The sequence below is a fragment of the Ranitomeya imitator genome, chromosome 2, assembly GCF_032444005.1.
Source record: "Ranitomeya imitator isolate aRanImi1 chromosome 2, aRanImi1.pri, whole genome shotgun sequence".
Classification (NCBI taxonomy): Eukaryota; Metazoa; Chordata; class Amphibia; order Anura; family Dendrobatidae; genus Ranitomeya; species Ranitomeya imitator.
Genome location: NC_091283.1, coordinates 356,327,737 through 356,341,140, shown reverse-complemented (window position 1 = coordinate 356,341,140; position 13,404 = coordinate 356,327,737). Strand labels below are relative to the sequence as shown.

The 13,404-nt window shown below is 40.0% G+C and overlaps 1 protein-coding gene across 1 annotated transcript in view; it reads left to right on the top strand.

Moving 5' to 3' along the window:
- Positions 1-12,647, top strand: part of LOC138663786 (oocyte zinc finger protein XlCOF6-like) — a 32,836-nt gene extending 20,189 nt beyond the window's left edge. The window contains exon 7 of the mRNA XM_069750122.1: positions 10,910-12,647. Within this exon, the coding sequence (XP_069606223.1) occupies positions 10,910-12,339 (1,430 nt within the window). The 3' untranslated portion in view covers positions 12,340-12,647. The remainder of the gene's footprint in view (positions 1-10,909) is intronic.
- The last annotated feature ends 757 nt before the right edge of the window (positions 12,648-13,404 follow it).

The following is a 13,404-nucleotide window of genomic DNA, read 5'->3' as shown; positions in this document are numbered from 1 at the left end:
GACCAAGCTTCGCTTTTATGATCCACAAAATGAAACGTGCAGTGAGGGCCAAGTATGAATTTCTCTACAATAACAACAGAGTTTAATCCTGAATTTTCAATTTATTTTAAAATCAACTCATTTCAAAGAGGATTGTGGTAAACTACATAATCCTGAATTTTCAATTTATTTTAAAATCAACTCATTTCAAAGAGGATTGTGGTAAACTACACAAAATTACACCTGTGTCATGATATACACTACCGTTCAAAAGTTTAGAGTCACCCAGACAATTTTGTGTTTTCCATGAAAACTTTTATTACCGTAATCCAATGAGTTGCCAAATGAATTGAAAATCTAGTCCAGACATTGACAAGGTTCAAATTTTTTTTTTTTATTTGAAATTAAATAATTTTCTCCTTTAAACTTTGCTTTCTTCAAAGAATGCTCCCTTTGCAGCAATTCCAGCATTGCAGACCTTTGGCATTCTAGCAGTTAATTTGCTGAGGTAATCGAGAGAAATTTCACCCATGCTTCCAGAAGCCCCTCCCACAAGTTGTTTTGGCTTGATGTGCACTTTTTGCGTACGATACGGTCAAGCTGCTCCCACAACAGCTCAATGGGGTTGAGATCTGGTGACTGTGCTGGCCACTCCATTATAGATAGAATACCAGCTGCATGCTTCTTCCCTAAATAGGTCTTACATAATTTGGAGGTGTGCTTTGGGTCATTGTCCTTTTGTAGGATGAAATTGGCTCCAATCAAGCGCTGTCCACAGGGTATGGCATGGCGTTGCAAAATGGAGTTGTCACGATAGGACTGGCGAGTAAACTGGGACCAGGGGCACCTTCCATGGCCCTAGCACTAGGAGGCGCCCTAACTCGCCCTGTTCCCCGGGATACCTCAGATGGCGAGGATGCCGGGGCCTCCGCCCTTCTCCTACCTGCAGGCCTGCGTCTGTCCCCTTCCCCATCTGGGGAAGAGAGGCGCTACCGTGTACCACAGTACACCAACCCAACAGACAGGGGAACAAAGACAAGGGTAAAAGAAAATTCCACTCACACAAATATACTTTCACAAATAACAGAGGTATTCACCAGGGTGTGAGGGACGGGGGAAGAAAATAAGGCAGGTAAAGATGAGGAATGTCCAAGCATACAAACCAAGCAACAGTCGCACAATAAACACCTCCAGCTCTCCAGACACCAGCTTCTCACTCTCCAGGTCTATCTAGCAATTACCAACTCAAGACAAGGATCTGGCCAGAAAGCCTAGCTTTTATAGGAGAGTTGAGTGGCTAACCAAGCACAGCTGAATGCAGGGATTTCCACATGGCCGATTAACCCCTGTCCTGCTGAAAGAAAACAAGCACATTTAACACTAGAAGTCCCAGAGAGGGGTCATTTAACATTTCTACCTTTGGAGCTTGAAATTTTTGAGACTTCTAATGTTAATACACCGGAGAAGGGCTTCTTCTCAGCGGCAAAGCAGGAGCCATCAGACGCTGCGGTCTTCTGGCACTGCTCTGTCGCGGTAACTCCGTGACAGGAGTGATAGCGTTCCTTATTCAAAATCCCTTCTACATTGTACAAATCTCCCACTTTACCAGCAGCAAAGCAACCCCAGACCATCACATTACCTCCACCATGCTTGACAGATGGCGTCAGGCACTCTTCCAGCATCTTTTCAGTTGTTCTGAATCTCACAAATGTGAGAAATGTGTGATCCAAACACCTCAAACTTGGATTCATCTGTCCATAACTTTTTTCCAATCTTCCTCTGTCCAATGTCTGCGTTCTTTTGCCCATATTAATCTTTTCCTTTTATTAGCCAGTCTCAGATATGGCTTTTTCTTTGAAACTCTGCTGTGAAGGCCAGCATCCCGGAGTTGCCTCTTCACTGTAGAAGTTGACACTGGCGTTTTGCGCGTACTATTTAATGAAGCTGCCAGTTGATGTCCTGTGAGGCATTGATTTCTCAAACTACAGACTCTAATGTACTTGTCTTGTGGCTCCGTTGTGCAGCGGGGCCTCCCACTTCTTTTTCTACTCTGGTTAGAGCCTGTTTGTGCTCTCCTCTGAAGGGAGTAGTACACAGTGTTGTAGGAAATCTTCAGTTTCTTGACAATTTCTCGCATGGAATAGCCTTCATTTCTAAGAACAAGAATAGACTGTCGAGTTTCACACTTTTTTTTCTGGCCATTTTGAGAGATTAATGGAACCAACAAATGTAATTCTCCAGATTCTCAACTAGCTCAAAGGAAGGTCAGGTTTATAGGTTCTCTAATTAGCCAAACTGTTTTCAGCTGTGCTAACATACTTGCACAAGGGTTTTCCAGGGTATTCTAACCATCCATCAGCCTTCTAACACAGTTAGCTAACACAGTGTACCATAAAAACACTGGAGTGATGGTTGTTGGATATGGGCCTCTATACACCTATGAAGATTTTGCATTACAAACCAGACGTTTTCAGCTAGAATAGTCATTTACCACATTAACAATGTATAGAGTGTATATCTGAATCATTTAATATTAGCTTAATTGGAAAAAACTGTGCTTTTCTTTCAAAAATAAGGAAATTTCTTAGTGACCCTAAACTTTTGAGTGGTAGTGTGCCTCTAAGGCTGCTTTCACACTAGCGTCGGCCCGTCGAAGTGCGTGGGGCCGACGTACCAACGCATACTGTGAAATAAAATCACAACGGGGGAAGCGGATGCAGTTTTTCAACGCATCCGCTGCCCCATTGTGCGTTGCGAGGAGGAGGGGTCAGAGCTTCGGCCGCGCATGCGCGGTCGAAAATGGCGGACTCGACACACAAAAAAAGTTACATGGAACGTTTTTTGTGCCGACGGTCCGCCAAAACACGACACATCCTTCGCGCGGCAATCCGTCGCTAATGAAAGTCTATGGAGAAAAAACGCATCCTGCGGGCAACTTTGCAGGATGCGGTTTTTTCTGCAAAACGACGCATTTGCGATGTGCGTCATACGGCGCTAGTGTGAAAGTAGCCTAAGCTGTACGTGGCTGATGGCTACATATATATATTATGGCCTGCAGGAGATGTGTTGGCATGGCTGGAGCCCTGGTTTCATGGCATCACTTCATTAATTCCATTATGTTTTCGAAACTAAAGAATTCAGATTATTGCATAATTGCTCCTGTAATGGAGGGTACTAATAACTTCTCTACTCTTCTGGTCACAACGCATAGTAACTCTAATGGTCCACGATAAATGAGAGCAACTCCGATTTAGTGTTGCAGTTCCTCCCCTGAATATACAGTACATTTTTATTGGAAATGTAACATTTTTTTTATTTTATGTCTCCTTTTTACTAGTTCATTCTGTATGACAAGTTTGTTTATGGTGGGATTGGTGTGCCTTACTTATTGTATATTGGTCTGCAACTCCCTGGTAGTTTTTAACCCCTTCATGACCTTTTATGTATACGTTTATCATGGTCAAATAGGGGTTTCTGACCCTTGAAATATGTATAAGTCATGGCGATCATGCGCAGAACAGGAACTGTGCTCTCGTGATCGCCTTCAGGAGCTTGGTTTATGTTACAGCCCCAGCTGTTTACCCCCTAAATGGCACGATCGATTGCAGCATTTGCAAATCGAAATCAGAGACCTACGGCAAGCCTGTTAAACCGTGTCAGGAACATGGTCTAAGGGGCTTCTGTCAGTGTAATACTGACAGGTATAATGCATTTCAATGCATTATGTGAGCAATCAGAGTAATAAAAGGTATAGTCCCAGAGAGGGACAAAGTAAGAAAATAAAAAAGAAAGAAAAGAAAATGATAAAAATAGGTAAATTTATGTAAAAACAAAAATAAACAAAAAAGTGCACATATTTGGTATTGCCACGTCCAGAATGACTTGAGCTGTAAAACTGTCACACTAGTTAACCTCTTCAGTGAATGCTGTAAAAAAAAATAAAAAAATAAAACGATGCTTTTTTATCATACTGCTTAGCAAAAAGAGGAATAAAACCCGATCAAAAAGTTGAATGGAAATAAAAATGGCGTCAGCGGAAAATAAAAAGTTATTGCTCTCAGAATATAGCAATGCAAAAACTATTTTTTTCTATAAAATAATTTTTATTTTGTAAAAGCGGCAAAACGTAAAAAAAATAATAAAAATGTGGTATCGCTGTAATCGTACTGACCCGAATAATAAGGCTGTTTTATCACTTTTACCATACATTGGCAAAACTATTTTTGAATTGGTCGTTTTTTGTTCATTCTGCCTCATGAAAATCAGAATACAAAGCAATACAAAAAATGTTATGTGCCTGAAAATGGTACCAATAGAAACAACAACTCGACCCACAAAAAAACAAACTCTCACATGACTTATAGCTTTCAAAATATGGCAATGCAAAAACTTTATTTTGAAAAAATAAGCATTTTTAGTGTGTGATAGCAACCAAACATAAAAATAAATTAATCTGATATCTCTGTAATCGCACCAACCCAAAGAATAGAGTCGTCTGATCACTTATACCGCACTAGGAACGGCGTAAAAAATAAATAAAACCATTTCTTCACCTGCTGTTGATTTGTTTATTTTGCCTCCCAAAGCTCACATTTATTCTGTGCTTTATGCTGAGTGCTTACAACAGGGTTTCTGTATAAAAGCATGGTTGTCCACAGTTTTTTTGCACCTCTGAAAAGAAGGACACCGCTGAACAGGGACCAGATGAAGTCCAGAGTAACTGCCCTGCCTCATTATAGTAAATGAATCCATCGGGGGTTTCATCTGAATCACGTTTGGAGATTTTGATGGAAACCCCAATGTAAGTGCTCAGCGTAGAGCGCCGGATAAATGTAATCCAAAATTTTATGTAAAATGTTCCCAAAAAAGCTTCAACTCAATCCACATATAAAAAAGAAATCCCCACTGTCGCCTGTTATTGGAAATATAGGGGGCTTCCACGTAACTAGTAACACAACGGCTCTTGAGAAGCGTTATGGCTCCTTGTCTCCTCCAAAAAATCCAGAGAATTATGCGTTTCCAAATCCAAATGCCCCCCTCCTTTCTAAGCCCCACAATGTGCCAAAACCACATTTAGCGTCCAAATGTTTGCTATTTCTGTAGCGATGAGAGCCCGCTTAATTTACATGGTGCATGTCTCCAAAAGCATGAGCTGGGCACAATGTATGGACACTACGACATACTGGGCACTGCAATGTATGAGTACCACAATGGTAGATTTGAAATTTTCTCTCCTCAACATCCACTGCTGCTTGTTTCTGGAAAACACCCATTGAGTCAAAATTGTCACTACACATGTAGATAAATTCACAGAGGGGTATATTTTCCCACCTGGGGTCACTTGAGGTAGAGGATTCTGCTCTTCTGGCATTTAGGGGCTTTGTATATGGAGTCCGCAAACTATTTTACGATAATTTGTTTTCCAAGAATCAAATAGCGCTTTATCCTTCGCTGTGTGGCTAAACAGCCACATATGAGGTATTTTCACATTCAAGAGAAATTGTGTGACAAATTTGGTGCTATTTTTACCTATTTGAGAGAGTGAAAATGTAAAATCTAGGGCTAAAACAAATTTTTTGCGGCAAAAATGTAATTATTTTTTTCTTCACTCCCCAATTATATAACATTTTGTGACATACCTATGGTGTCGGTATGATCACTGCACTGCTAGATGAATTTAATGCTGTTCCGGCACCTTTGGGGCTCTGCCATTGTGACATAGCACCCTTAAACCATTCCAGCTAAATCTGAACTCAAATATGGCATTCTTTCCTTTCTGAGTTTTCAGTTGTGCCTCCAAAAGTAGTTTTTAACTACATATTGAAGTATTCGGGAAAAATTGCATAACAAATTGTACCGTTCATTTCTCCTATTTTACCTTTTGAAAATTGAAAACTTGGGGCTAAGACAACATTTTAGTGGAAAAAAAATGGTATTTTTTTCAATAACTCAACCCAATGTTATACAATCCTGTGACTTGCATGTGGGATAAAAATGCTCACTACATCCATACATGAATTCCTCAAGGAGTGTAAGTTCCAAAATGTCACTTGTGGGGGTTTCTGCTGTTTTGGCATGTGAGAGGCTGTTAAAATGTGACATTTATTCCAGCCAAAATTGCGCTTCAGAATTCAATTGGCATCCTTCCCTTCTGAACACTGCTGTGCACACATCATGATAGTGGTAAAATTTCTTTGATATGACTTGCGTTTATTTGTGAAAAAAACAGACATTTGGCGAAAATGTTGAAAATTTAGCAATTTTCCAACTTTGAATTTTCATGCCCTTAAATCACAGAGATATGTCACACAAAATACCTAATAAGTAACATTTCCCACATGTCTACTTTATATCAGCACAATTTTGGAGCCATTTTTTTTAGTTAGGGAGTTATAAGGGCTAAATTTTGACCAGCGATTTCTCATTTTTACAACACCATTTTTTTTTAGGGACCACATCACATTTGAAGTCACTTTGAGGGGTTTATATGATAGAAAATACCCCAAAGTGACACCATTCTAAAAACTGCACCCCTCAAGGTGCTCAAAACCACATTCAAGAAGTTTATTAACCCTTCAGATGCTTCACAGGAATTTTTGGAATGTTTAAAAAAAAGAACATTTAACTTTTTTTCAGAAATTTTTTAATTCAGATCCAATTAGTTTTATTTTAGCTAGGGTAACAGGAGAAATTGGACCCCAAAAGTTGTTGTGCAATTTGTCCTGAGTACGCTGATAACCGATATGGGGGGGTAAACCACTGTTTTGGCGCATGGCAGAGCTCGGAAGGGAAGGAGCACCGCTTGACTTTTCAATGCAAAATTGGCTGGAATTGAGATCGGACGCCATGTCGCGTTTGAAGAGTCCCTGATGTGCCTAAACAGTGGAAACCCCCACAAGTGACCCCATTTTGGAAACTAGGCCACCCAAGGAACTTATATAGATGTGTGACGAGCACTTTGGAACCCCCAATTGTTACACTAAAGTTTATAATGTTGAGCCTTGAAAATACAAAAAATCATTTTTTTCCCACAAAAATGATCTTTTGGCTCGCAATTTTTTATTTGCCCAAGGGTATCCAGAGAAATTGGACCCCAAAAGTTGTTGTGCAATTTGTCCTGAGTATGCTGATACCCCTTATATGGGGGAACCACCGTTTTGGTGCATGGCAGAGCCCGGAAGGGAAGGAGCGCCGTTTTGGAATGCAGACTCTGATGGAATAGTCTGCGGGAGTCATGTTGCGTTTGCACAGCCCCTGATGTGCCTAAACAGTAGAAACCCCCCAGAAGTGACCCCATATTGGAAACTAGACCCCCAAAGGAACTTATCTAGATGTGTTGTGAGAACTTTGAACCCCCAAGTGTTTCATTAAACTTTATAAGGCAGAGCTGTGAAAATAAATCTTTTTTTTTTCCCACAAAAATGTTTTTTTAGCTCCCAAATTTTTATTTTCACAAGGGTAACAGGAGAAATTGGACTGCAAAAGTTGTTGTCCAATTTGTCCTGAGTACGCTGATAATCCATATGTTGGGGTAAACCCCTGTTTGGGCGCACGGGAGAGCTCGGAAGGGAAGGAGCACTGTTTTACTTTTTCAACGCAGAATTGGCTGGAATTGAGATCGGACGCCATGTCGCATTTGGAGAACCCCTGATGTGCCTAAACAGTGGAATCCCCCCAAATCTAACTCCAACCCTAACCCCAACCCGCCCCTATCCCTAACCAGACCCCTAACCCCAACACACCCCTAACCCCAACACACCCCTAATCCTAACCCTAACCACACCCCTAACCCTGACACATCCCTAATCCCTAATCGGGTCAGTACGATTACAGCGATACCTCATTTATAGCATTATTTTATATTTTGGCGCTTTTATACAATAAAAACTATTTTATATAAAAAATTATTTTTGCATCGCTTTATTCTGAGAGCTATAACTTTTTTATTCGCTGATGACACTCTATGGTGGCTAGTTTTTTCAGGAGAAGATAACGTTTTCAGCGGTACCATGTTTATTTATATCCGTCTTTTTGATCGCGTGTTATTCCACTTTTTGTTCGGCGGTATGATGATAAAGCATTGTTTTTGCCTTGTTAATTTTTTTATGGGATTCACTAATGGGTTTAACTAATGGGACAGTTTTATAGGCCGGGTCGTTACAGACGCGGCAATACTAAATATGTGTACTTTTATTGTTTGTTTTTTTTATTTACATGTTTTTATTGGAAAAATATTTTTTTTTCTTTATTTAGGAATTAAAAAAAATATTTTTACACATTCAAATATTTTTTAAAAAACTTTTTTACATTGTCCGAGGATGGGCCATCACTGTATAAAGTCAGATCTCTGATCTGACACTTTGCACTGCACTGTGTGAGATCAGCGATCTGACAGGCAGTGAAGGAGGCTTGCCGATGCCAGCTAAGCAGGTGCTCACAAGCCACCTCCCTGCAGGACCCGGAAGGACCCCTCGGCCATTTTGGAGCGGGGGGTCTAAAAGGAGAACCTCAGGGCAATGCGATCATATGGCGATGTTCTGAGGGAAGCATGCAGGGAACCCCTCCCTGCATGATGCTTCTCTATGCCTCTGCCGACACCGAAACGCTGCGATCTTGTTTGATTACAGTGTTTCGGAGGTTAAAGTGCCCCCCTGGGATCGCATTGGATGTACTATTCAGTCCATGGGGATTAAAGTCCCAGGTCACATGGATGGAATAGTACGTCGGATGGCAGAGAGGGGTTAAGTACAACATGTCATAAAAAATATTTTCGGAATCACTGGGATTCGTTGATCCGTTCCAGAGTTATAACCTCATAAATTGACACTGTGAGAATTGAAAAAATGGCCTCATGAGGAATGTGAAAACAAGCTGGGGACTGTGGATGTTAAAAAAAAAAAAAAAAAAAAGTCTCCAGAGAGGTTTCACCATTAGTTACTAATTTTTACTAATGAAGTCTATTGAGTAATAACGTCAGTAGATGTGTTATTGTCGGTAGTCATTTTTTTTACCACATTAATTAGCGCCCAAAATACTTTGATTTAGCCACAGCCAGTTTTCTGTTCCTGTCACCAGTCTGCATTATGAATATCTTATCAGAGCCCCACTTAAAGGCCCCCCCCCTCCATGCCCACCCCCTGGGGCACGAGCATATCATTAACTAAAAACTGAAAATAAAGATTAAAGAACAATCATAAGATGGATTTCATCAACCAAGGTATCATTTTAATCAGTATAACGGTGCCAGTCTGACACTGTCTGTAGGTTACTGTGCGCAATCCTGCTGACAGGTTCCATCTAAGTTGTGGCAGAAGACCAGATGGGGACCATATGGAATTTAATATCCCACACTAGGGTCAGCTTTAGGACACTCCGTGGTTCTGTCCAACCCCCCAATAAGACAAATGAGAATAACTAACTGATTTTTTAGTTTTAGTAAAATTTGTTTCTCGTATTCATTGGAGGACACCAGAGGTGTAACTACCACGGTCACCGCGGTCGCCACTGCGACCGGGCCCAGTGGGTCAGGGGCACGGCTGGTAAGAGGCACGCCGACACCAGCAAAAGCCGCCATCAGGGCATTACTGCCTTACTGGCGTATGGGGCCCGATGAGCAGAGGGGGCCCGCAGTGGATTCTGCCGCTTTGGTAACTGATCGCGCGTCCTCCAACACACAGCTGCCAGCGCACACGTAGGACATCACTGTCATACGCCAGAACGACGATGCGTGCCTCAGCCGAATCCGTGCGTGAGGACATTGCTGGAGCTCGGCCAGGTAAGGAAAAACTTTTTTTTGTAAAGCCACAGTATGGGGCATATTATACAGGTATGGGGGTGCATTATACTACTATGGGGGGGGAGGAAGGGGATGCATTATACTGCTATGGTGCTGCCGCATTTTATACTCTTATGGGGCTGCTGCATTATACTATATATGACTATGGGGTGCATTATACTACTATAGAGGACTATCAGGGTGCATTATACTCAATAGGATGACTATGGAGGTGCAATTGATTATACTACATGGATGACTATGAACTGTGCAGTATATTATATAGAGGACTATGGTGGTGCATAATATTATATGGAGGACTATGGGGGTGCATTATACTTCTTATAGGGATCCCCATGACTTCTGTGTAAGCCCCTCATGAGTATAATGGTTTATTTTCTTTTATACATTACAGAACAATGGCAGAATGGGGGGCACATATATACAAGGATGGGGCACCGGATAAGGGATATATAACAGAATGGGCACTATATATACTAGAATGGGGTCAGGATAAGGCACATATATACCAGGATGGAGGGTGCATATCTATAATTTATTCAGGATGGCAGGGGGCCCAGTCCAAATCTTGCACCGGGGGTCAATCAGACTTTAGTTATGCCACTGGGGGATACAGTTCCCTCCCTTGATTTTCCTTTTGGGGGAACAGTTTTGTTTCTTCTTGCCTTAATTCTTTTATTTTCGCCTCCTACTGCTTTCTTACAACACTGATGAAGCCTGCTCCAACAGGCGAGGAATAGTATGCAGGGCAGGAGTCAGTTTTATTTAATTGCCGAAATAATGTCAGCCTCAAGGTGGCAGCAAACTATCCCATGTTTCTGCGAACCCCTATGAGGGCTAAGAGAATCAGTTTTTACGGTAAGTAAAAAAATCTATTTTTTGCATGGTTAGCATTTTTTGATGGCATTTTAAAAAATATTTTGGAGGCAGAATGAACAAAGAGTTGAACATCATGCTCTGCATGTTAATTCTCTGACATCTTCTATTAGTCTGTGAACTGTTATTGTCGTAGTGAATAATTAAATTTTGCTACATAACTTCTCTTTTCTATAGTCATTTGGATTAGAAATGTTCAAAAATATAAATTTAAAGGATATTTTATTAATAAATAATTATTGGTTTTATTCTTGGCAGATGACTGTACCAGGAGATCAGAGGGACAGCTGACATCTTCAGTTTTTAAATCAGATGAACTTGAGACCACACAGGATACAATTGAAGTGAATGCTAAGAAAAATAAAAGTCAGAAAAGAGGCATTAAAAAACGAATTGCTCTTAAAGCAAAGAAGCCAGTCACACATTCAGAATATGGAAATAGTTGTCCCCTCGAAGCTTCTTTTGTTAAACATAAAAAAATTCACACAGAGGAGAAGATGTTTTCTTGTTCCAAATGTGGGAGATATTTTAGCCAGAAATCAGATCTTATTAGGCATGAGAGAATGCATACTGGAAAGAAGCCATATTCATGTTCAGAATGTGGGAAATGTTTTGTACAGAAAGCATCACTTGTTAGTCACCACAGTACTCACACAGGGGAGACGCCTTTTTCATGTTCAGAATGTGGAAAATGTTTTGCATGGAAATCACACTTTGTTATACATCGGAAAACTCACACAGGGGAGAAGCCATATTCATGTTCAGAATGTGGAAAATGTTTTCTACAGAAGTCATTGCTTGTTAGTCACCAGAGACGTCACACAGGGGAGATGCCATTTTCATGTTCAGAATGTGGAAAATGTTTTGTAGAGAAATCACCTCTTGTTAAGCATCAAAGAACTCACACAGGGGAGAAGCCTTTTTCATGTTCAGAATGTGGAAAATGTTATGGACAGAGATCACATCTTGTTACACATCAGAGAACACACACAGGGGAGAAGCCTTTTTCATGTTCAGAATGTGGAATATGTTTTATACGGAAATCCCACCTTGATAGGCACCAGAGAACTCACACAGGGAAGAAGCCTTTTTCATGTTCAGAATGTGGAAAATGTTTTGTAGAGAAATCTCATCTTGTTAAACATCAGAGAACTCACACAGGGGAGAAACCATATTCATGTTCAGAATGTGGAATATGTTTTGTACATAAATCATCTCTTGTTAGTCACCAAAGAACTCACACAGGGCAAATGCCTTTTTTATGTTCAGAATGTGGAAAATGTTTTATACAGAAATCATTGCTTGTTAGACACCAGAGAACTCACACAGGGGAGAAGTCATATTCATGTTCAGAATGTGGAAAATGTTTTGTACATAACTCGTCGCTTGTTAGTCACCAGAGAACTCACACAGTGGAGAAGCCATATTCATGTTCAGAATGTGGAAAATGTTTTGTAGAGGAATCATTGTTTCTTAGACACCAGAGAACTCATACAGGGGAGAAACCTTTTTCATGTTCAGAATGTGGGAAATGTTTTGCATGGAAATCACACTTTGTTAGACACCAGAGAACTCACACAGGAGAGAAGTTATATTCATGTTCAGAATGTGGGAAATGTTTGGCAGATAAAACAAGTGTTGTTAAGCACCAGAAAATTCACACAGGTGAGAAGCAATGTTCATATTAACAATGTGGGAAATGTTGGTGAACAATAATGCTATTTTCTTAAATATCTAAAATCTCTCATGAGGAGAAGCCATTATCATATCTGAAATGTAAAAATTTAATTCCTAGAAAACATATATTGTTAACCCCTTCGCAATCTTGCAATTTTCCATTATTGCGTTTTCGTTTTTTGCTCCCCTTTTTATGTGAGCAATAACTTTTTTTGTCTGTGTCAATATTGCTATGTGAGGATTTATTTTTAGCGGGATGAGTTGTGCTTTTGAATGACTCCATTGTGCAGTGGAATAAAGGCAAACATTTCCAAGTGCAGTTAAATTGCAAAAAAAAATGCAATTCCGCAATTTTTTTTATATATTTGTACCATGTTCACTAAATACTAAAACTGACCTGTCATTATAATTCTCTGCGTCATTTTGAGTTTGCAGATATTAAACATGTTTAGTTTCTTAATTACTTAAGTGGCCAAAAAAAATCCCTTGTTTTTCAAGGAAAATTTAAAAATGGCGTCATTTTCCGAGCCCCATAGTGTCTCCGTTTTTCGGGGACTGGGTGAGGACTTATTTTTTGCACACTGAGCTGACGTTTTTATTGATGCCATTTCAGGGTATATACAATATTTTGATCACCTGTTGCATTTTATTGCAATGTTGCAGCGACCAAAAAAAACATAATTCTTGTGTTTTGATTTTTTTATCGTTATGCCGTTTACCGTTCGCATTTATTTATTTTATATTTAGATCAGACATTTTTGAATGCAGCAATATCAAATGTGTATTTTCTTTTTTATATATATATATACACTGCTCAAAAAAATAAAGTGAACACTAAAATCCCACATCCTAGATATCACTGAATGAAATATTCCTGTTGTAAATCTTTATTCATTACATAGTGGAATGTGTTGAGAACAATCAAACCTAAAAATGATCAACGTAAATCACAACTAATATCCCACGGAGGTCTGGAGTTGGAATGATGCTCAAAATCAAAGTGGAAAATGAAGTTACAGGCTGATTCAACTTCAGTGGAAATGTGTTATGACCTGGTGGTCAGGACAATAATGGAC